Source organism: Nothobranchius furzeri, chromosome 17 (genome assembly GCF_043380555.1).
Source record: "Nothobranchius furzeri strain GRZ-AD chromosome 17, NfurGRZ-RIMD1, whole genome shotgun sequence".
Lineage (NCBI taxonomy): Eukaryota > Metazoa > Chordata > Actinopteri > Cyprinodontiformes > Nothobranchiidae > Nothobranchius > Nothobranchius furzeri.
The window spans coordinates 34,251,796-34,277,085 of NC_091757.1; the positions used below are offsets into that span (position 1 = coordinate 34,251,796).

General features: G+C 43.9%; 1 protein-coding gene across 1 annotated transcript; it reads left to right on the top strand.

Moving 5' to 3' along the window:
- Positions 1-15,854: 15,854 nt before the first annotated feature.
- Positions 15,855-22,454, top strand: lgi3 (leucine-rich repeat LGI family, member 3). The gene is made up of 9 exons (XM_015972088.3): positions 15,855-16,190; positions 16,735-16,806; positions 17,176-17,247; positions 18,027-18,098; positions 18,208-18,279; positions 18,440-18,609; positions 18,685-18,849; positions 18,928-19,018; positions 21,584-22,454. The coding sequence occupies exons 1-9, from the start codon at positions 15,988-15,990 to the stop codon at positions 22,311-22,313; spliced, it is 1,647 nt and encodes a 548-aa protein (XP_015827574.3). The 5' UTR covers positions 15,855-15,987; the 3' UTR covers positions 22,314-22,454.
- The last annotated feature ends 2,836 nt before the right edge of the window (positions 22,455-25,290 follow it).

Below are 25,290 nucleotides of genomic sequence, written 5' to 3' on the forward strand. Positions count from 1 at the left end.
CTAGTTCATAGGGGCAGTTGTTACATGAGGTGTTTTTTAAAGTTGCTAAGGATTATGTGCCTGCTTGTTTTGCTTTTCCAGTTTCACTGCATCAATTCACCCAAAATTGACTGGATGATCATTAATGAAAAGTGTATATATAATATATATATTTTGGGTAAGATTTTTTTTTTACTATTTTGACAAAACTTGCTACAGAATGGTTTGTGTGGTTTTTCCGCAGCGGGAGAATTGGACGTGTGTAAAAGTGTCTCTTCTCGTTCATGATAGTTTTATCCTTGAGAATGGTCACAACTGTAAATATTGCACACCACGCTAGCTAAAATTTATCACCTGCTTCTGTCAACATGGTGCACTTTCAGCGTGCAAATGTGACTTTCATGTAATGAACTGTCAAAGCCTCAGCAGGAGTTGGGTTTGCATCTGTCTGACAAAGAGTTGCAGAACACGTAGGTCATCGTAAACAGGACTACATTAAATAAAATGTTATTGATAAACAAGCCAAGCGTTCAGATTGTGAACCTAACTTTATAAACTGGTCAATAAAAATCAAGATTTTATTGCATGTGATGTTAAATTCATGGAGATGAAATGATGGGCTTTTCAATCTCCCATCTCCTAAACATGGGCTGCTGGGGTCTGATTAGATGTGATAATGTGCTGCTGACATCAGAAGAAATGTTGGCTAGTGTGAAGAACTACAGCCGGCCGTAAACGTGTGATTTATAACCGTGTGAATATCTTGGCAAGTGCTGGCGCTACACTCCCGTCCATCGCCTGCACCAACCTCCATCCCCATCTCTGCCTCTGGCGTCCTGCCATAAGCTGATGCATCACCTGGATTGCAGTCGCCATGCAACAAGCTAATATCACCCTCAACCTGTTTTAAAGTCTGCTCAGCCACCTGTCGGTGAGTGGTGCAACAAACAGACGAGCTGTTCATTCAAATCCGTGCTACTTGAACACAAATGAACTTATAAACAGACTTCAAACCCATGCAATTTTTCTTTTAAAATTTTTTAGGACCGATTGTTTGTTTATTTACTTAGCAGACGCTTTTATCCAAAGCAACTTACAATTTATAACCTGAAGGGCATGTTGTGATCTGTGGGGGAAACCGGAGTACCCGGAGGAAACCCACGCATGCATGGGGAGAACACGCAACTCCACGCAGAAAGGCCGCAGCTGAGTTTCGAACCTGCAACCTTTGTGCTGCGAGGCAACATGCAGCTTGAGATATGAGAATCTCCTTTGAGATGAGAAGTAATGGTCTCATCTGTGTGCTGTTGAGGTGATGAAGAGCTGTTATTAAGAATAGAAAGGTCAGGCGAGGTCATGTTTTATAACCTGCTAATGGGGCGGAGGTGCTATTAGGTGGAGGCTATTATCACTTGTGACAGATGGCACAGGAAGACTTTAGTATATCTACAGTGATAGGTTCAGCTGTGATTCATGAAGCCTCTGCTCTGGTGTGGACCATGTTTGTCACCGGTTATGAAAAAAATAAGACCGGATCTAAAAAGTTATCACAGAGCAGGGATCTGTTTTTAGACTGAATTTTCTAAGTGATGGGAATGTAAATTGATCTGGGAATACAGGAATTACAGCTATCCATCTTTAGTTGAAAGGTTTACACCCCAGTGACACCAGTACACCATACCAGTCGACAAAAAAGGATAAAAACAAACTTAGCTATCTACTTTGTGTTTATAAAAGAACGGAAATAAATGGAACCAGTTGACTAGATCCATAGAATTTAATGTGAGATCAGATTAAATATTTTTCTTTTGAAGTTCCGGAAATCTTTTTCGCTTTTCAGTTGTTCAAAAAGATCTTTATTCATAAAAAGTGGACATTTGGTTTAAACTTTGTTTTGCGGTGGGAATCAAATAAAGGAAAAGAAAACTGGTTTGGAATTTCTTCAAACAAGAATTCTTGATGAATTTAAAAGTTTTAGCTAACAAAAGCAAAACTTTTTGCAGCTCTATTGCTTGACTGAAGGATTATAAGGAGTATAGACGGTATGTGTGTGAGTACGCGCATGCACACACATACATTCATGTGTGAGACAGGATGGACCCGTCACTTCAGAGGAAAAAATAAAAATAATCTAACACTGTCCTCTGACAGGTGAAATTAAAAACATTAATCATCTTATTAGTCACTCCTGTCTGGGTGAATGTCCTTTCCTTGAATCTGTTGCACACATTGGAGGATTTGAGTCTACTGCAGCTCTTGGAAGACGTTCCTGGCTTACCCAAATAGGATCTGTTGGCTCAATAGACATCACAGGGTTAGCTCTAACAAAACAATTAAATCGGGTTGTTTTACACAACAGACCACCCATAGCCAATTTCTATGCAGAGTTAGACCCTTGTGCACTACAGGAAGTAAATGCTTGTCAGCATTAGAGCAAAAACTAACCTATAAGCTTGTCTGTTCACAATATATATAATTTGTTTTACATTAGGTTGACAGTGTGTGTTACTACTGGATAAGGTATAGGATTAGGAGGCAGGAAGAATAAAGATGGAAACATTTATTGACAATTTTATTTCAATATGCCTCTGCCATTCTGAATACTCTTGTGTAGCAGTGATAAAAAAAAAGGAAATATTTAGAGTTGAAAAACTTTGAACTGAACTTTTTCTAAACTAACTGGGAGGAAGCTCCACGCAGTGGTTGCATATGGCCCAAAGTCAATCCTTAGAATTGAATTGTGTTCAATCTATTTACTAACAATTTTATATCTTTTTATGCAAGTTGGATGTTAGTTTTTTTTTCTACTTCAGTTTGAAGTAGTGTAAGTTAGTTTACAGCACAAGGTCACTTGTTTTGTGCTTTTTTCATCAGTAAAGAGTCATTACTATGCGTGGGTCGAGAGAGAAAGAGTCCTTCAACTAGCCGTCAACCCTGTAAGACGTCATCAATGGGGACATTTCTTAGGTCATCGACAGATCATTGTGTGTGTGTGTGTGTGGTGCATTGACAGCTTTTTTTTTTTTTTTTTTTTTGCACCTCTGCTCAAATAAACAGATGATTTATGGAGAATTTGATGCAGGAGGTCTGTCATTGGACATGAAAAGATGACTGCAGTGCTGTATGTCATTCTGGCCAGTGTCCATGAGGAAGGTGAAGGAGATGACGTCTCTCATCCCAGCATCTCTCTCTGTGCCAAGTTCATAAAAAGAGAGCTCAGACATTAAGAGTGTGGGTAACCACAGCAGACAGGCTTTGCTCAACAGCACCACAGATTGCTGATTTCAAAATGAAGACGGAATGTTAATTTTCTGTTGTTCGCTCCCTGCGACAGACTCCCCACCCTTGTTAACTATAGCTAGGATGATACACAGCTGTTATGGGTCTAAATGTGGCCGCTGTGGTTTTCGATGCATTTTTCTCTTTTGCTGCAGAGCAGAGTGTGTGATGCTCTAATAAAAGATTTGGATCAGTTTGTGTACAAATGTTAGAATCTTGGTACTGAACCTTCTGTTGGCCTTGTGGAGAAGAGGGGACACGGGGGGAACAGCTGGTGTCCTCTCCTGAGCTCTTCTCTTTGGTAGTTGACGTCTCCAGAGGGTTCGGGTCATACTGTATGACAGCTCTCTGGTGCCCTGGTGGCTCTGCGGGATGGGCCTGAAAGGGGGTTGAGGCTGGGGCTTGCCCTGCCACTCACTCTGCTGCCTTTCTATACATCAAATACATAAACAAGGTTCCACAGAGCACAACTGCAACTTTCAGTAAAGCTTCACTCATCACAAGCACAAAGCTGGTACTAACTTGGTCAGTCTTCCACGGTGGAACGCCAGTAATTATTAAATACAGAATCACGAGTATGAATTAAAAGTTAGTTTTTTTTCTCTCTCTTCAACACAAGCTTAGATATTTACAGAAATCTTTTCATAGCTGAGGGGTAAAAAAACAAGTTCACGCAATTTGTTGACAGCCCTTGACTGATTGATATATAGTGATCGTACCCTCTCAGATGGGAGGAAGTTGTTAATGATGCTCCGGAACCACTGAGCCTGGCATGTACGCCATTTACTGGGATTGTGCCAACCATGAAAGATGCTCCTGCTCCAAAAGAGACCCCTTCATATAGTCAGAAAAGAGAAACATGGAGGTGTTTGGTCACAGTGACAAGCAATATGTTTGGAGAAGTCGAGGTAATACTTTCTGACCGGATCAATTAGTTAAATGTGGAGATTCAGGAATGGTCTACCTAAAGCTCAGAACTCGACTTCATGACAAATGTGAACTTTGCTTCAAAACTGGATTTGTGTCAGGAACCCACCTAATTCAATTCAATTCAAAGATACTTTATTAATCCCAGAGGGAAATATGAGATTCAGTACACACAATTCAGAGATCAGACATACATGGGTAAGACACATAACAAGAATTGGTGACTGTGGTCATTCGCAACCCTGAGTCGTGCTACCTTAATAGAGATAAGAGGGTTACATGAGGATTGGTTCAGGTGGAGGGGAAAAAAGGCACTTCAGAGTTATCCTCCGCCGGGAGGGCAGCTTTGCTCTGCAAAAAAAAAACACCTCAGACAGATATGCAACAGACTTCAGACATCACACAACATAAGTGTCCACTAGGTGGGGTGGTGGGTTTGGGACTATCCACACTTCGGTTCCTGCAGCCACTACAAGCAGCGCATGTCACCTCAGTCTGAACAGGGGGAGGAGCATTTAGGGTTGGAGGGTTGCAGTGACCCTGGAACGATTCGGCGGCCTTCCCGCAGTCCCGCCCAGGCTGGGATAGGAGACAGAGTTGAGTTGCCATAGCGACGGCACATTCCACATATCTTCTGAGGGGGGAGTTTTTGTTGTAGCCTTGCAGGCTCAAGGGTGCCAGATTCCGATTCGAATTTTGTTTTGGGGTCAGACAGAGATAATTTCCTCTCTGTCTTAAAGTTCCTTGGTCCTCAGCCTCTCAAAATCCCAATAATGGACATTACCCGGTAATCTGTTTGTTTCTGTTTATTTATTTGGCAGACACTTTTATCCAAAGCGACTTACAATTTATAACCTATAGGGCATGTTGTGATCTGTGGGGGAAACCGGAGTACCCGGAGGAAACCCACGCATGCATGGGGAGAACATGCAACTCCACTCAGAAAGGCCGCAGCCGAGTTTCAAACCTGCGACCTTCGTGCTGCAAGGCAACAGTGCTAACAACTGCGCCACCATGCGGCCCAATCTATCTGGGGGTGTCCAGTGTCTAATCTATCCTAATCTTTTGTCCACTCTATCCTTGATGGCATCCATCTTTTGTGCCAATGAATGAATCTTGGCCAAAGTTCCAAGCTTACGATTCATCTCGACAATTATGTGAGTCTGTGAATTCACAGCATGGTGCAAACCATCGCTGAGCTCCAGGAGCAGGCCAATATTCCTCGACAGCTCGTTAATTTTCCGGTAAGCCAGGAAGCCTCCAAGGCCAATGAGCAGGAAACCTGACACCAACACCACAAATATCCACGTCTTCAGAGTCCTCCACAGACAGCTGAGATAAACAAATCAAGTTCCACTGTTTCCAGGAGTCCATGATGTGTCCAACTGGGTCTGTCCCAGAGGGGTATCCGGGAGCCCCTTCTCCCGATCTCATCGTTGAAAATTTTTTATCAATCGTGTTGAGTGACCAACTGACGAGATCCATTTTAGTGATTTCAGTTTCCAGTTTCCAGAAAAAAATGCAGAAGCAGCCGTGCACCCAGCACACAGAGACAGACAACGGGCCTTAAGGATAAGATATGGAGGAGAGGAGGAAAAAAGCGTCTGCATCCTCCAAGAGCCGGAAGAAGAAATTTAAACCAATTCAACGTTTATGTGCCAAGAAGAATGAGCAGTAGCCCAGGAGGTAGAGCAGATTGTCCAGTAATGGGAAGGTTGCAGGTTTGATCCCAGCTCCAACCAGTGGCCTCTGTCAGTGCGCCCCAGGGCAGCTGTGGCTAACCCTAACCTTCCCCACCAGCATGTGAATGGGTGAATGACTGATTGTGTTGTGAAGCACCTTGGGGGACTGTAGAACCCTATGGAGGTGCTATACAAATACGAACCATTTACCATTTGATTAAATATCCAGCCAGGATTATACCAGAAGCTTGTTAGTATATATATTATTGTATGCATATATAGATGTATAATAATCTGTTATCAAGGTGTAACTTGACGGTGGCACAGGAGTTAAGTGCTCGCCCCGTAATCGGAAGGTTTCAGGTTCGAGCCCCGCTCAGTCTGTCGCTGTCGTTGTGTCCTTGGGCAAGACACTTAACCCACGTTGCCTGCTGGTGGTGGTCGGAGGGACCGGTGGCGCCAGTGCTCGGCAGCCTCGCCTCTGTCAGTGCGCCCCAGGGCAGCTGTGGCTACATCGTAGCTCATCCCCACCAGTGTGTGAATGTGTGTGTGAATGGGTGAATGACTGATTGTGTTGTAAAGCGCCTTGGGGGGGGTTCAAGAACTCTAGAAGGCGCTATATCAAATACAGGCCATTTACCATTTAACTTGCTAAAGAACAGTTCAAATTAATTATTAAAAACTCCAAATTAATGACACTCATGCTCATGACAAATAAACCTCTCAGACAACTACATAAACTTATTCTTAAGTATTAGATTATTCTAATCTAATCTAATCTTTTCACAGTAGATAGAAAAGTTTTTCTGGTATTTATCGTCTCTGTTTTGATTGTTAATGATGGTGTCTGGAAGGGCGGGTGTGGTTGGTGAAATGAAGGAGGGTGTTTGTTTGGTGTGGAGCTAGTGTGGGGGTGGGGTTAGTGGTAGTGCCGTCTACCTGACAAGGTGTGTGTTGGCCTTCACACAAAAACTGACGCCTGCGGCCATGGCCCCGCCTCTTTCCCACCAGATCGACTTTCTTCATCACAGGAATGAGACAGGGACACCTCCTCCAGGCTGAGACATATAATCTGGGCCTGTCAGGGCCTTTATCGCATGGCATCAACTGGTGTGCTGGGCCTTTCTCCGCAGTCCCCACAGGCAGCAGGATACCTGCACATGCATTCCTTCGACACATCCCTGTCCCAGGAGGCATATCGCTTGTCTTTTATGGCTGCTCTGCTCGACTGTGGGGGTGGGTGGGGGCAGCTGGAGTACAGTTGCTCCTCAGTATTGTGCAGAATGAAAACTTAGAAAGCCACGTGACTGTTGGTGTGGAGGATTTTTCTTATCCCCCGAGTCTTAGAATGTCAGATTGCTGATCAACACAGAACCCCTCCTCTGGTTTCTCCCAGCCATGGTGTTTTTGGTTTTGTTTTTCCTGCAGAGACAGTGACAGTGTGACATGCTGATTGTCAGGGACGGCTTAGTAAGCTGTTTATGGCTCCCTGAGGATCCAGCTGATCGAGCCCTTCTCTGTTCTGGTTGTTTGCATTTGCAGCCTTCCTGAGTGCCCAAGTGAAGGTGGGTATGAATCAAAACAGCTACCAGTGTGTGGTTGTGCAGAGGACTCTAATCATATCACTTACCCTGGAGCCATATGTCTTTGTACTCTCTTTAATTGAATTGAGCCTGAGCTGAGGTTCGCTGGCATAGTGTCTTCTGACTGAGCCACGCTTACAGATCATGGCACAGGGTTGGAGTGGTTTGGGATGACTGCCTGCTTGGCAGAGCTGAGCTGAAAGTCTGAGAGCTCTCCTCCAGCCTGTCTTTGCTGTAGCCCCGGTGAAAGCTACAATACCCACGACTGTGAATCTCAGCAGCACATTTGCAGCTCTGCGACTGCAGGTCAGTGATAAACTATCAGACATGATAGATGTGTTGAGACAAACACTTACGTTATTGAATTCACGCTTACATGCAAGTGCATTAGATGCTCTTGACTCACCAGCTCTGACGTCAACATGTGTTCAGACTTGGCCATCTGATTTATTGGCTTGTTTTGGTAAATTCGCTCCTGCAGACACTGGAGAAATCAGCTCTTGATTTAGTGCCTCACAATAACTTGTATATTTGTGCCCTTGGTCACCTCTGTTAATCACTTTGTGTGAAGAACTGCAGACATAATGCATTCATGTCTCCAGCTGCACTGCATCAACACTATAGGAGCACCATAACGTGCATGCACACGTCCAACTTAAGTCCTAGAGTCGTTGCCTTGAACATCTGGGGATTTCCTTGAAAACAACAAAGGAGGAAGAATTTTCCTTTTTTATCTATTTTGTTTTCCTCCATTCTGCGCAGCCAGAAGGCCAAACTATCAAAAATGAAAACAAGACTAACAAGAAAGACGTTAGAGTCTTGATCTAGGACAGGATGTGGCCTTGAAACTAAAAAGTTTACTTTTTTTTGTAACCAAGTCGGAAATGTGTTCAGGCTGCAGTTTGTACAAAAACAAGTGAATAATCAAAGTGTGTCCTCCGTGCTGATGCAAAGAACCGGCTTTGTTTAACTAAACAGGTCTTTGGCTGTTTTCATTGTATCTAGATTTGCCTTCAGGTGGGAAAGTTAAAAACACAGTTTGAACTTTGTTGTGTTTGCTCTTTACATTCAGACACAAAACATCTCCTGATCTGCTGCACGTCACAAACACATCAATTAAATCTAATCACCAGCTAACAAATGAAACTAAACCTGCACAGTAAAAGTACTCAAGTAATGGGTAATTAGTAGCTGATCCAATCATTTCTACACCAAACCTCAAGTGTAAATTGACATATCATTCAAGTGAGATCTTGTGATAATTACTTGTTAAAGATACTTAAAAGGATATTTTTTCCTGAACAATTACTATCTCGACTAATTTCTACAGCTTCATGATGGGCCTCCGTTGAGAGAAATAGAGTGTTCTGATGAGCTAACGGCTAGTCTAGGGTCCCCTGCAGCTCTGTAGCCATTCTGAAGATGCTCCTTGTGAACCTCAGTGATGTTTGCCTTTCATCTGACAAGAGGAAAGAGGAGTTTTGGTATGTTTATTTGCTTATTTAAAACAAAAATACATTGTTTTAAAAGGCCCATGAGCACTTTGTTACTAAGCAAGATTTTCATTTAAAAAAATCATTTTCTTGATCCAGTTGGTGCTAAAATGACCCTTTTCAGAGTGAATGAAAACACTCTCAGCCCTCTCCCCGTCTTGTGAGCAGGATACCCAATTTGGAACTTCAGCCTTTCCGGGCTGCTGCCCTGGAGTCTCACAAGCTGTTTTTACCAAACATTACCATCAATTTGCCGCAATGCCGCGGCAGCATCAGGGAGCCTTAGGTCATTTATGAGAGGTCAGATAGTGGTGGTAATGTGGAGCAATTTTGTCCATTTTACAAATCATTATGCCATGGCGGTATAAAAGGGGTATGGGGCGGTCTCTGCGCCGTCACAGACTTAAGTTAATCTTGGACATAACTTGCTTTTTATTGCGATCGAAGCCGTGCTCATTAAGTTTTTTAGCTCTAACGGAGAGAAGCTTCTGGAGCTCTGCATCGCTTCAGTTTATCATTTCAGCTCATTCTGTTTACAAAAGTGAAAATAACAGCCCGTGTCTGCTTTCGTGTTCAATATAGTTGCCGGCTGAAGCTTGTCAGTAACTCCCCATGTGATCATGACACCTCCCGCTGTTGCGCCAAGGCGCCGTTTATAAGACAGACAATTACCACAACATTAAAACCAAGCAAGGCAGAACGAATGCCACAAAATGCATCGCCATGCTGGCACGGCGCATTTATAAGACACGCCGTTGTGGGAAAATGACGCTGATTTGCCGGCACGGTGTGTCTTGTGCTGATGTCAGGTGCTGCAAATGAACTCCCCTCAGCCATAAGAGTAAAACAAAGGAGGAGAGGTAAAATATAAAAACATAAACAGCGTTGGCCATAACACCTTTAAGTTATTCATTTTTGACTAACACAAAACATTTAAAGAAAGTCACATTAGAATATAAATTACTAATGTTATACCTCTTAATAAACTTGTTTTGTTGGACACCAAAACTGTATCTTTCTGGCCCTAACAAGTGCAGACCCCTGAACTAGCTGTTAGCACATCAGTCCTGAAGGACACCAACACCATTTCTCCAAACAGAGGCTGTTCAGACAGCCATCAGCGGGTAAGATGACAATTATTTATCATGTTTACTCCAAAACACACTTTGAAAAATCAGAAAACTCTTTTAGTGCCAGCCCCAACAAATGGACCGCTGGGGGTGAATTCCTACTTCTTGCAGAGGTTTTGTTCAATTTCAGCTCTCGTTATTCAAAGCAATAGTTTCAGACAATAAACTCATTTATGTGGTAATGTCATAAACAATCTTTACCCAACAGTGTTTAAAACGGAGGCCTGTGATTTAAGAAGCATGTTTGCACAGAGAGAACGTAGAGGACTAATCTGCTGCATTTCAGATTTCTTCTGCTCCACACAGGACACGTTAGTTAGGGCTTCCAGCTGCTGTCTGTGTGTGTGTGTGTGTGTGTGTGTGTGTGTGTGTGTGTGTGTGTGTGTGTGTGTGTGTGTGTGTGTGTGTCTGTGTGTGTGTGTGTGTGTGTGTGTGTGTGTGTGTGTGTGTGCCATGCAATTATACTGGTTCCCACCAGAGGTTAGGTTGGGTGGAGTTTTGTAAGACGTAATCTCAGGCATGAACTGCTTCTCGTAACTCGCATACATGCACAAATACAGTTAGTACAATAAAAAAGCAGAGGTGTGTAAAAACACAATGCACAGGAAACAAAAGAAATTAGAGCTTAAAATAGCTTCCGACCAGGAAGCTGTTATGATCAAGTCACACTCACGTCTGTCAAAAGGCAGCTTAAGGAGAAAGAAAAGCAAATGGAAACGTCTGAATAGTTTCTAACTGAATTTCATACCTTTCTGTACATCTTTTGTTAGAAAGGTTGTAAATAAGATCAAATATCCACGTGCTCTGGATCAGATGTTCCAGATCTCATGCTGACACTTTCTCTGCTTGAGACAACAGAGTCCTTGTGCAGGGCGGCTGGTAATGCCTGGCACCACAGGTCTTCCACTCAAGTCAGCCTCCATCATGACCATCATGACTTTATTTTAGGACCAACAGCATCCTCTGGTGGTGCAGTCTGGTATGCATGATGCAAACTGGTTCTCACCAATCAGCTGCAGCAGTATAAGTCGATGCTTGAGACACATCAGCATGCATCTGAGAGTCTGAATATTTCATTTAAATAGAAAATCAAAAGGCACCCTCAGACATTTTAAAATAGTTGTAAAAACATGCAGCAAGTATGAAAAAAAGAAAAGTTGAAGACATAACTCTGAAAAAAGTGATTGTTTAAATTTGTTAAGCTTTCTTGTGGAAAAAGGAGGAAAGACATATAGATTTGTTCTTATCAGAGGCTATAGCCTGACTGAGGGCAGTGTTTCTATCCAACTCTGTTTGTATGAGAGCATGTACTGACCCCTAGTGTTCAGACAAACAATTCTTCTAAACAAGAAAGTGTAATGTTATGGCCGTAGTCTGCAGTTCAGACCACCCTCCCTTTTTGGAGTCTTTGGAGGAGGTGCTGGAGAGAGCTCCTTCTGGTGACTCCCTCGTTTTGCTGGGGGAATTTAACGCCCACCTGGGCATTGCCAGTGAGTCCTGGAGAGGAGTGGTGGGGAGGAACAGGATTTCTGTGCTCATCATGGATTGTCTATAATGAACACCATGTTCAAGCATAAAGGTGTTTATATGTGCTCTTGGCACCAAGATACCTTAGGCCGTAGCTCAATGACCGACTTTATTACCATCTCATCTGGTCTGCGGCTGCATGTCACTCGGGTGAAGAGAGGGGTGGAGCTGTCAAGTGACCACTGCCTGGTGGTGAGTTGGCTTTGATGGTGGGGGAGGATGCCAGTCAGACCTGGCAGGCTCAAACGCATTGTGAGGTCGAACCTCGGATTCAGAAGGAAAAATGTGGTTTTCATCCTGGCCGTGGAACACTCAACCAGCTCTGTACCCTTAGGGAGATCCTGGAGGGTGTGTGGGAATTCGCCCAACCAATCCACATGTGCATTTGGAGAAGCCGTTCGACTGCGCCCCTCGGGAGACCCTGTGGTGGCTACTTCAGGAGTATGGGGTACCAGATACGGGCTGTGAGGTCCTGTATGACCGGTGTCAGGGCTTGGTCCACATTGGCAGCAGTAAGTTGAGCTCTGCCAAGGCTGCCCTTTGTCACCGATTCTGTTCATAACTTTTATGGACAGGATTTCTAGGTGCAGCCAAAATGTTGAGGGCGTCCGTTTTAGTGGCCTAAGGATCGGGTCTGCTTTATGCAGATGATGTGGTACTTTTGGCTTCATCAGAACGTGATCTCCAACTCTCACTGGAGCAGTTCACAGGCAAGTGTGAAGCCGCTGGGATGAGAATCAGCTCCTCTAAATCCGAGACCATGGTCTTGATTCAGAAAAGGTTAGAATACCTTCTCCGGGTCAGGAAAGAGGTCCTGCCTCAAGTGGAGGAGTTTAAGTATCTCTGGGTCTTGTTCATGAGTGAGGGAAGTGGAGAAGAAGTGGAGGAGGTTGAGGAAAACAAATACCTTGGAGTTCACCTGGACAACAGACTGGACTGGAGAAAGAACAGCGAAGCCATTTACAAGAAGGGACACAGCAGACTGCACTTCTTGAGGACGCTTAGGTCCTTCAATGTCTGTAGCAAGATGCTGCACATCTTCTACAAGTCTAATAAAAAAGGCTGGTTCTGTTCTGGGGACGACTGTGGAACCGCTGGAGGAGATAATGCAAAGAAGGATTCTCCAGAGAATCAAGAAAATGATGGACAACCCTGAGCATTCTCTTCACAAGACTGTCCGACAACGGAAGAGTGTCTTCAGTCAGAGGCTTCTTCAGTTTCGCTGCAACACTGACCGCTACTGGAGATCCTTCCTGCCAACAGCCATTGTAATATACAATAACTCTTTGATGACTTGATTATTATTATTATTCTGAGCTACTACAGCAATCAGTTTCCCTCTGGGATTAATAAAGTATTTTTGAATTGAACTGAACTGAGAGCTGGAGCACGAGATCGACAGGCAGACTGGTGCTGCATCTGCAGTGACGCGGGCGTTGTTAAAATTAATGCAAGTCAATGGGGCTTAAAACATTATGTTCTAATTCCACTTGTTTTGTGCAATGGATTTCACATATGATGTCCGTGAATTTTAAAAACGCATTTTGATACCAAGAACTCGCTTATTTTTGAAGTGGTGAAAACGTTATTTTAGGTATCAAAACATCCTACGTGAAATCCATGGCACAAAACAAGCAGAATTACAATATAGAGTTTTAAGCCCCATTGGGTTGCAATTTTTCGTTCTTCTGGAGACCCATGATTTGAAAGTAGATGGGCGTGACTTAGGCTCTTAGGATCTACTTCCGGTAGATGAATTCCCGGATAAAATGAAAAAATTAATGCAAGTCAGTGGGGCTTAAAACGTTATTTTCTAATTCTGCTTGTTTTGTGCCATGGATTTCACAAATGATGTCCGTAAATATTAAAGACATATTTGAAAACCAAGAACGCGCTTATTTTCAAACATGGGGACACACTATTTGTGGTTTTGTGTAAAAATAAGTCTAGGACTAAAAATGCGTTTCACAAAAGTGACGTCATCAAGCCAAGCATGGAGAAAACTGAGGGAAAAGGGCTGTAAGTTCTGCAAACTTCCCACAGAAGGAAGGAACCACCATAACTCTGGCCATTTGGTAAGTATCAGCTACGTTAGGGGAGAAGAGATTGTGGTCACGTCACATATGCGACGTGCCGAATTATGCTGTGTAGTCAGGCTAATTACGAACTTTTACAAGCTGATAAACCTCAAAGTAAGTGACTGGCGTGGTTGAAACACCCATCATTACTTTTAAATGCAGTACAATATATGTGCGATCCAATCAAAGCAGATTAGAAAATAATAAATATTTTTAGCCCATTGACTCAAATGGGCCGTGTTCGAGATGAGGCAGTTCTGCGCAGATTAGGTCACCTGTAATTGGCGTGCAGTGCATGCCTGTTAGATTTGTGTCCGCCAGTTTTCCAGGCGAGCTGCAGGGTGCAGCTCATCTCGAACAAGGCGATTTTTTCATTCTTCCCTAATATTAATGTCGATGGTTCTTCCAGGGACCCATCTACCGGAAGTAGATGGGTGTGACTTATATATCAAGACTTAGTCATGCCCATCAACTTCTGAACCAAAAAAATGCAACACTTATTGACCATGTAATCAACAATGGGCTGACACTGATGAAAGCTGGACAGAGAGCTCTACCAGATCTCAGCTGCGTCTATGATCCGGACATTTCGTCGAGAGTCCAGGTAAGCTACCCACATAGTGCATTGAAACTGAAGCTTGCTGTACCTATCATCAATATTGTTTACTGTGACATTAGACTTTAGGCTGCATGTGTATTTATTTTACAGTAATATATTTTTTACATAGGACCGAGGGTCAAAGACACCAAGGTGGAAGGGGCCCTGTGTTCACTCGTGCATAAGAAGCCCACATTGTGAACATGGTCTTGACCAATAATTGTCAAGCTGCGAGAAATCCAAGGCAATATCATCAACGATGACCATATTTTCAATAACATTCACTGAGTCTCTCTGTATTGGGTTGAATCCTCAAGAAAAATCAAATAAACATGAAGCTACTGTATCGGGTACCATCTGACAGAAGTTCAGAGAGTGAAACATCTGTGGAATGAGCATATGGAGGTATGCATTGTTCATCTTACTGTGGTGTGGTATTTTGCACTGCTCACAATGGTGTGTACAAACAAATACTGTGCAATAGATACTGAATAGCACACTATTGCGTGTGTTTCTGAGAGTCTTGCAAATGGATCCTGCAGAAATTCAACATGAATTTATATATGTGGATGAGGCTGGACTTAAACTTGCAAAATCAAGAAGATGGAGAAATGTAGTTGGACACAGGGCAATCACAATGTGGCAGGGCAGCGAGGGGGTAACATCACCCTTTGCGCTGCTATTACCCAAAACGGGGTTCTCCACCACCATGCAAAACTGGGACACTATAATGTAAATCTGTTACTTGGATTTCTTGACATATTGCACGTGAATGTCACAGCATTACACTAGGTGGACCAGATGCGGTACATTGTTGTTTGGGATAATGTCTCGTTCCATCGGGCTGCTGTGGTCCACAGCTGGTTTCATGAGCACCCTGAATTTGACGTCTTGTTTCTTGAACCAATAGAGTTTTTTTTTTCAGCTTGGCGGTAGAAGGTATACAACCTGCGGTCCGATCATTCAGGCCAAGGAGAGGCCAAATGTGTATTTTATTTGTCATGGCGGTGTGGGACTGGCTGCAATGGTGTCTGACCATTGAGAACTGTGTTGGTTGAATGAAAACTAATAGCATTTTCACAAATGTGTGTAAATGTTTTTGACTGACTTGTGTCAAATTGCAAAAGAAATCTATGATTTATGCAAACTGGGTGTGGTGTTTGGACAACTGTGATCAAATTTAGAAAACATGAACCCAATCTTCTAAATTGCATGTAAAAAAATTGTAACATGAAAGCAATTGGCATACCGTTGTGTGTGTGTGTGTGTGTGTGTGTGTGTGTGTGTGTGTGTGTGTGTGTGTGTGTGTGTGTGTGTGTGTGTGTGTGTGTGTGTGTGTGTGTGTGTGTGTGTGTGTGTGTGTGTGTGTGAGAGAGAAACACTGAACATTTGATGGTCAGCATTGACGCCTAAAGGTCTTGGATAAGGCAGTTTACTTCATCATTTCTGCAGGATCCTGCAGAGATATTGAATAAGATGCAAAGCCCACACACACCCACTGAGGACACACATAAGTACCCTCACTCTCCCACCTCCCTCCCTTCCTTGCTCTCTCCTCCATGCTGCCCGTCTCAGCTCTGCGCTCTGCTTTAGCACAACTGCTTGGCTCGTACAGGCAGGCTAGCCACCGCTTTGTCAACAATCCTCTCTCTACCGACAAGAAACTTCAAGAAGCTCCCTCACACAGCCTCCCTTTCCTCCTGCACAAAGGATGCTGGAGTTCAGGCCAAAATGGATGAGGCTGCTGTGTTTGTGGGTTCTGTGTCTGTGTCTCTGCCTGCCGAGTGGATCACACGCCAGGAGATCCCCAAAGGTACCCCGCTGCCCTGCAACCTGCTCCTGCACCAAAGACAGCGCCTTCTGCGTGGATACCAAGGCGATTCCTAAGAGCTTCCCTCCTGGAATCATCTCTCTGTGAGTCCAGAATTCACTCAGACTAAAGCATCTACCTTTTCTCCTCCAGTGTGAGGTCCTGGCAGCATGCGAGCTGGTACAGCTACATCCCTGATGTCACCCACTCTTATGTAACCATGAAACCTCTGCTTGTCTTTTAACATAAAGTACAATTATTCACGATCACGGTGTCCAGATGCAAAGTCTTGTCATGTGATAAAGCTTGACAACGGCGATGATGATGATGTCCCTTTCATCGTGTCCCAGAGAGAGAGATACTAACAATAGATTCCCTTTCTCACTGCAGGCCAGCGTCTCCTCTCAGAGGTTTAATCTTGATGATTATAAAAATATTCTCTCAACATGTGGAACAAAACTGGTCTTTCATGGATCTTCATCACCTGTGGAATGAATTAGCACTCCAAACAGAGAAGCTAAGGAAGATGCTTTCCCCATGACGACGATAGACATGTTGGAGAAAAGGATGAAATAAAGATTCAGTTCTGATCAATAAGGACGCCATATTGGAAACCTCTGTGCTGATTGGTGTTCTCTGTATCAACAGGACGATGGTGAACGCAGCGTTCACAACAATCCCTGAGGGAGCTTTCTCACACCTCCACCTGCTACAGTTCCTGTAAGTGTTCTGGTTCGGACCTACAGCCAAACACCGTCAGTGCTTCTTTTAGTGTACACAGCAGTTGTTAGCAGTGATGGTTTAAGAACTTGAGCTACTCTACTCCAAATGAATGGTTATTGAACGCAGTGGTGACCTAGCAGCAGCAAGGCTGAAGTGTCTCTGTATCAGTGTCAGCTCTACTCACACACACAAAGACCCCTTTTGTCTCGTCTGGTGCAGTCATGAGTGTGTGTCCATGTTTGTGCGTGTCTAAATGTCTTTATTGTGTTGCTCAAAAACATTACCATTACATACAGTGATCATTCACTTTTGGGGGTTAAATACTGGTCTCTCTTATGCATATATGATCTTTTATGTTTTCAACAGGCTTTTAAACTCCAACACGTTCACCATGGTGGCTGATGATGCCTTTGCTGGTCTGTCTCATCTGCAGTATTTGTGAGTAATGAAGAATATTATTACTTTAATAGACAGGAAAAAAATAAAATAAAATTTAAAATAAATAAATAAATATTGTGTCTGCACTCTGCAGATGCATTTTAAAGAAACTCTAAAAAATAAATCTGTCATAAAACACACATCTGCAAATGATGAAAAGCCTAATCACCCTAGTAACCACAAAAGTGTCTCAAATGCAGTTAAATGTGCAAATATTGAGGCTAAATTGTGCATGTGCTTTCAGTGACTCTGTGGAGTTATTAAACATAACCTACAGTCTAACATCTGAGATGAAGACTCTGCAGCACAGAAAAGAGTGCCAAGAGTTAAATAGGACGTAAATCTTCCTGTGACAGCAGGCTCTTTGCCTCTGCAGAGTGAAAAAGCTGAATATGCCATCCAGTGAACTGATGTGCTTTAGAAAGTAGTTAGCTGATGGCTGGGAGCCTGCTGTGAGCATGCAGCCTGCTGGCTGCAGGGCTCATCTAGCAGGCCTCTGCCTCATTGCCTGCTGAGAATGCTGATAAAGTCATCATGTTGTCATACCCAGCCACCCCTGAGAGTCTGCACATGCTGCATGCAGTCACAACAGAGATGGAACAAGATCAAATTATGCTGACACACACATACATATAGCTGTGCTCTCTTTAGTGCATGAGCTGAGCCTCATGAATAACGAGGAAAACAGATGGATTCATCTCTTTTTCTTGTCTTTCTAATGTGATGTCTGCTGGTTGGATTTCACAGGATGTTATATAAGTGATTTATTCTCTCCTCAGGTTCGTTGAGAATAATGACATCCAGGCTTTGTCAAAGTATACGTTCAGAGGGCTCAAATCCCTGACTCATCTGTGAGTATTTTGCTCATGGAAAAACAATCTGTTACAAAAACTACTAGCAAGACAATCTGATGAAACGTTTAGTGCAGCAAATAAGACCACAACATCTAACTCTCTGCAGATCGCTCTCAAACAACAACCTGCAGCAGCTGCCCAGAGATCTCTTCAAACATCTGGACATCCTCACTGATCTGTATGTGTGAGATGTTTAGCCAGTCTGCTGCTCAGATTAGAGGCTTGTTGGGTTTTCTTGCAGGTTTAGTGTCTAGCTGGAGTGGGTGACGTGTTGATGCTTTTAGAAAACCAAATTTAAAATGTTTTGACATTTAGGTTTGAAATTTTGTGTCACTTAGAGACCTGCGTGGGAACTTGTTCCGCTGCGACTGTAAGATCAAATGGTTGGTAGACTGGATGGAGAAGACCAACACGTCGGTTCCTGCCATCTACTGTGCTAGCCCTTTTGAATTTCAGGGACGCAGAATTCATGACCTCACACCACGGGACTTCAACTGCATCAGTGCAGGTCTAAACTCGCCTTTCTCTTTCCGTGTCCAAAAAGGTGATGTTTGTAACCGCTGCTGTGCCGTCCTTTCAACAGATTTTGCTGTTTATGAGACCTTCCCTTTCCACTCTGTGTCAGTGGAGTCGTATGACTTCAGCGGAGATCAGTTTGTGGTTTTTGCTCAGCCTGACTCAGGTTTCTGCACCCTCTACATATGGGATCACGTAGAGCTGGCCTTCAGGAGGTTTCACAACATCACATGTAAGCTGTAGACTTCATAACGAACCTGAAGTGAACTTAAACCTGATGTAATCCGGCTTCTGTGTGTTCCTCCCTAAGCTCGTTCTGCTGTTTACTGTAAACCAGTGGTGATAAACAACACACTCTACATGGTTGTTGCTCAACTCTTTGGTGGATCTCACATTTACAAGTAAGGCTTCTAATCACTCTTCACTTCACAAATGACCTTAAAGTGATAATGTGTAGATTTTACGATTAATCTCTAGAAACATCCATTGAAAGTTGTTGTAAATTAATTAAAAGATGCCCAGTTGTTGAAAAATATTGGTGTTTTCATAACAGAAAACCGTAAAATCAGGTCTAAAATGCATAGGAGCGGGTCCAAGTCTCTGGGCCATATTGGATGCCGTGTTTCCTTCTACGGAAGCCCGCGAGGACAGAATTTACTGATTTGTATTTGATATTTATAAAACTTTCAGCATTAATAAAGTTGTTCTTTTACATGCTTACCTCTTCACTCATTGCTAGTGATGACAGGGAATCTGATGTTCTTGTTGTTTTGCTGGAGGTTGCACTCCCAGGGATTTTTGACCATAATGGCCATCTGTTGGTAAGGTCTTACTTGAACACAAAAATACTGCTTGCTTGCAATGATTTAGGTATGTACTGACCCTATCGCCAGGGAAAATACACACTGTCACTTTAAAGGAACACTTGAAGGGGACAGATTATGATTTTTTTTCCATAATTTACAATAGTTCTATGGTCAGTTCCATCATGAAGTTTGTTGCACTAAATCCCTCTCAAAAATAGACATCTCAACAGTTTTGTTCTAGACAGTTTCAGTACCTTCCAAAATGAGTCGTTTCAGGACTCTGTCACTTTAGACAAACTAGCTGTTGATGATGCCTCACTCAGGCTGCTATAAGCTGAGAAGCTCTAGAAGCTGAGAGAAGCTCAGAGTAGAGACACTGCTCCTCCAGCAGCAGCCGCCTCTTACACACGAGAGGTGGTTATATTCTACTTTCCCTATTTGTGACATCACAAAAAGGGAATTTTTGAAACAGTTTGTTTTAGGCACATAATTGCTAATACCAAACACCTATAGAACATGGATAGAATGATTCTTTTCAAATCTGGGGTGTTTCTAGAGTCAGTAGAGACCCACTCGCTTGCTCAAAAGGATGCAAAAGGTAGGTTTTGCATAATATGTCCTCTTTAAATTATGTTTTTTTTTTGTTTAATTCTTAAGAGTTTGAACTATTGTTTAGACTGAAAGGTAAAAAAAATCAAACACTTATCTAACCATTTAGAGACTAAAAACAAAAGATTTCTACCACAGCTGTAGAAACCACTCATTAAATGTTTGATAAGAAATCACTTCAGTAGAACCCGTCTGACATAAAGTATGCTAAAAGATCTCAAAAAATAACCCATCACCATCTTTGGTTATTGGATATTCCACCCAAAGTTCACATTGTGTCAGCTGACATATTTCCCAGCAGTAGATAAGTGGGGGAAAAAAACACATTTTTATCCGGCCCAGTCATTCTCCTGACCCAGTTGTACTCCTTTAGCTTTAGCTTAGCATAAACACAGCAAGTGAATGGATCCAGCTAGCGTTGTGAGTAAAAACGTCCTTAAAATCACTCAGTATCGAGTCCAATTCTGCTTGGTGACCTAACTAATCAAACTGACTGCAGGCGAAAAAAATTTGTGACATAAAAGAATCACAGGTGCCATTTTTGACTTAACTGCTCTATGACAAAGCACAGCTGTAAGCCTCCAATGAAAGGTGCAAGGCAGCCCAAAAGACACCTGCTTCCATAAACACAGATATGCCTACGTTGTTAGCGAACTGCCATAAAACACATGCACGCAAACACACATGAACGCACGCAAGCGTGCGCGCCGCACGCACACACACACACACACACACACACACACACATGCACGTTATTAACAGCACATCTCCAAGTTTCCATTTTTCTGAAAGGTGTGTTTTTAAAATTAATTCTGTGCTGATTATCCAGTTCCATTGTTTGATTTTACCTTCTCTGCGACGCTCTGAACAAGGCAGAGTCAGCCGAAACTTTCAGCAACAAGGTAAAAAAAAACTTTATTCCTCTGTGGAACCCATCATGCCCCGTTCTGAAGAAAGTCACTAACAAAAGATCCCAGAACAGCATCTGAAGCCCTGCAGGCTGTTAAGGTCAGAGGTCATGACTCAACTATAGGAAAGAGACTTGATTTGCAGATTTAAAATGGCATCATGAGAACGTTCTGAGGAAAACCAAACCTCAAAATTCTCAAAGAACATTTAGAAAGTTTTCAGCGAGACAAAGGTAGAAAATTCTGGAAGCTGTGTGTCTCGTTCCATCTGAAGTAAAACTACCAACCAGTTTTTAGGTAGAGAGCACAAATGCTTTTCCCAAAATAATCCCGGTTGGTTGGTTAGATGTTTCCTTTAATAAAGAAAGCCATTTGAAAACCACAGTTTCTCTTTACTTGGGTTTTTTGTTTGGTCAATGCAGCAAACCATAGTAGGTTTATTTGTTTCACAGAATTATTTAAACAAAAACACTCTTATGGAGACATCTCTGTGTGTAAGCTTCGGCCCACATCTGTTTTTCCAGTTCTCACTGAGCTAACTGGCAAAAACATCATACATTAAAGAAATACCAAATGAAAAGTGAAACTACTACTGTTGTAATGAAAGGCTTGCAGAAAACACTGATTTGTTTTGTGACCTCAGGTGGGAGGAGGGGCCACAGCGCTTCATAAAGATCCAAGACATTGACACCAGCCGGGTGAGGAAACCAAACTTCGTGGAGACCTTTCAGCTGGATGGAGAGTGGTATTTCATTGTAGCAGACAGTTCCAAGGCTGGCTCTACCAGCATCTATCGCTGGAACAGCAACGGTTTCTACTCCCACCAGTCCCTCCACCCCTGGCATCGAGACACCCACGTGGAGTTCCTGGATGTCAGTGGAAAGCCTCATCTCATCCTCTCCAGTGCCTCCCAGCCACCGGTGGTGTACCAGTGGAACCGGAACCAGAAGCAGTTTGCTTTCCAGTCCCAGATCACAGAGCTAGCTGATGTCCAGATGGTGAAGCACTTTTGGGTGAGGCGGGTTCTCTACCTCTGCCTCACTCGCTTCATTGGAGACTCCAAGATCCTCCGCTGGGAAGGGCAGCGATTCGTGGAGGTCCAGACTCTGCCCTCTCGAGGGTCAATGGCCGTGTATCCCTTCACAGTGGGCCAACGTCAGTACCTCATTCTGGGAAGTGACTTCTCCTTCTCTAGAGTCTACCTGTGGGATGACCTCACCCAGCGCTTTCAGCCCTTCCAGGAGCTGAACATGAGAGCCCCCAGGGGGTTCAACTTGGTGTCTGTGGACAATAAGGACGTTCTGCTTGCTGCCAGTTTCAAAGGCAATACTCTGGCCTACCAGCACCTGGTTGTGGATCTCAGTGCCAAATGAACAACAAGGTGTCATTTGATCATTGAAGATAAAACGTGCCAAACACAACTGCAAAACGGCCAAGCCATGTGACTAATGTCTGCTGTTTTTTCTCTGATGGTCAAAGGGAACCAGATGGAAATAAAAGATTATCTGAACTATTTTTATGCACTTTTATTTAACATGTGGATGAGATGATGTTTAGTACTAGTGTGTGTTCTACTGTTTCTGCTAAACCAAACTGAGGGCAAGGAGCAACGTTTTTTCCGGGGTTTGTTCCTTATGTTTGTATTCTACTAAAGCCTTGTACCCAAACATGCATGTAAACGGACTTTTACATTAGTGATATATGAAGAAGTAATTTGGTGCATGACATTGTATGAGCGTAATTAGCTTAGATCGCTGCGCTTTAATCCTTCATTTTGTTTAAACCTTTAATTTCCATAAATCTGTTTTGGATCAGATGTTTGTTCACTGCATTGAAAATGCAAACCGGCATAAACGCTGGTCTGTTCACTACTGTTGTGCTTTATCACTGTGACATAAGGAAGCACACATATAGCTTCATGAGCCTGTGGAGTAAATGTTATAAAAGTCCTTATTCTGTCACAGTTGTTGATTAAAACGACTAAAGTGGGTTGTAAATAAATCCTGCTGTCAGCTTCCAAAACTGTCCCGTCCAGGTTTTATTGTTGTGCCACAACTATTTTGTCATGCATTTGAAAAGCGCCGCTCCTGCACATTTTCTGTAAATAAAAGAACAGCCCTTCTGTTTTCTCTTCACTTTTATAAATGTAGATATGTGGGAAACTACAGAGATAATTTAACTAGCATCTTCAAATACAAACTACTTTCATTTACTAACATCAGTGATTACAAAATTACCCGAGCATCTGTGAAAAACGATAAAGTAAAAATGCAGATTGGGAAAAAGTCTAAATACTATCAACAGAAACATTAATCTTCAGGAAGTGAGCTACTGCTCTCCTGAACCTGACTGATAACCAGGAAGCTCTCTGTGGTTGTTTGCTCTCTCACACACCACCTCTTTGGAACATCTCTGGAAAATGTCACGCCTGCAGCGGATGTGCGAAAGTGTGACAAAACAAACGCATGATTCTCCTTCATCTGGGCACAAAGGTGTCAAGGCCACATTCGGTGCCCTGAGCCAGGTTGCTTATTGGCCGGGGATGCATCGAGACATCTCAGACTACATCCAGATCTGTTTGGTTTGCTGTCAGTTTCAACCAACTAACCCCATTCACAGAGCTCCTCTTCAGAGCAGGGGGCCGTCCACACCCTGGTCGGACCTGCAATTCCATTGGGTGGGGCCCCTGACCAAGTCCAGCCGAGGTAACAAATACTTCTTGACCGTGACCTGTGCATTCACCAAATGGGTTAAATGTTTGCCAGCACCTAATGACACGGCTCAAACAACTGCTATTCTTTTGATGAACCACATCTTCCCCCGGTTCGGTCTCCCTGCACGTGTTAACTCAGATAGGGGAACTCACTTCACCTCTGGGGTGCTGGAACATCTTTGGTGGATGATGGGTGTCAAGGCCAATTTTCTCATTGGTTATCAGCCCCAATCTTCCGGCCAGGTGGAACGAATGAACCGCACTGTTGTCTGCATGTTAAAGAAACACGTGTCCTCTAATCACACAGACTGGGATGTGAAGCTTCCTTTGGTCCTTATGGCCATACAGGCCACTCCTCATGAGTCTACAGGTGTCTCCCTGTTTGAAATGATGACGGGTAGACAAATGACCCTGCCTCTTCACCTGCTGTATCAGTCAGTTCAACCCGCTCCGGCTTACACTAACGAGCAGTATTTGCAGGACCTGAAGAACCATCTGCCTGCAGCGTTTTCTTTTGCACAGACAAATCTGGAGAAATCAGCTGAGGGCAGGAAGGCTTATTATGATCAGAAGGCCTCACATTCTGAACTCAACGTGGGTGATGAGGCCTGGTTCTACATCTTCTTCGTCTTCGTCTTCATCTTCCTCCGCTTATCCGGGTCCGGGTCGCGGGGGCAGCATCCCAATTAGGGAGCTCCAGGCCATCCTCTCCCCGGCCTTGTCCACCAGCTCCTCCGGCAGGACCCCAAGGCGTTCCCGGACCAGATTGGAGATGTAACCTCTCCAACGTGTCCTGGGTCGACCCGGGGGCCTTCTGCCGGCAGGACATGCCCGAAACACCTCCCCGGGGAGGCGTCCAGGAGGCATCCTGACCAGATGCCCAAACCACCTCAACTGGCTCCTTTCGATCCGGAGGAGCAGCGGTTCTACTCCGAGTCCCTCCCGAATGTCCGAGCTCCTCACCCTATCTCTAAGGCTGAGCCCGGCCACCCTACGGAGGAAACTCATTTCGGCCGCTTGTATCCGCGATCTCGTTCTTTCGGTCATTACCCAAAGCTCATGACCATAGGTGAGGATTGGGACGTAGATCGACCGGTAAATCGAGAGCCTGGCTTTCTGGCTCAGCTCCCTCTTCACCACGACAGATCGGCTCAGCGTCCACATCACTGCAGACGCCGAACCAATCCGCCTGTCGATCTCCCGATCCCTCCTACCCTCACTCGTGAACAAGACCCCGAGATACTTAAACTCCTCCACTTGAGGAAGGACCTCTCCCCCGACCCGGAGGTGGCAAGCCACCCTTTTCCGGTCGAGAACCATGGTCTCAGATTTGGAGGTGCTGATCCTCATCCCAGCCGCTTCACATTCGGCCGCGAACCTACCCAGCAAGAGCTGAAGGTCAGAGCTGGATGAAGCTAGGAGGACCACATCATCCGCAAAAAGCAGAGACGAGATTCTCCTGCCACCAAACTCGACACACTCCACACCACGGCTGCGTCTAGAAATTCTGTCCATAAAAGTGATGAACAGAACCGGTGACAAAGGGCAGCCCTGGCGGAGTCCAACCCTCACTGGGAACAGGTCCGACTTACTACCGGCTATGCGGACCAAACTCACGCTCCTCTGGTAAAGGGACT

Coding starts and splice junctions, on each gene's coding strand:
- lgi3 (XM_015972088.3), top strand. CDS start 15,988: ATGCTGGAGTTCAGGCCAAAATGGATGAGGCTGCTGTGTTTGTGGGTT. Junction 18,610..18,684: donor CTTCAACTGCATCAGTGCAG/GTCTAAACTCGC, acceptor TCCTTTCAACAG/ATTTTGCTGTTTATGAGACC. Junction 18,850..18,927: donor GAGGTTTCACAACATCACAT/GTAAGCTGTAGA, acceptor TTCCTCCCTAAG/CTCGTTCTGCTGTTTACTGT.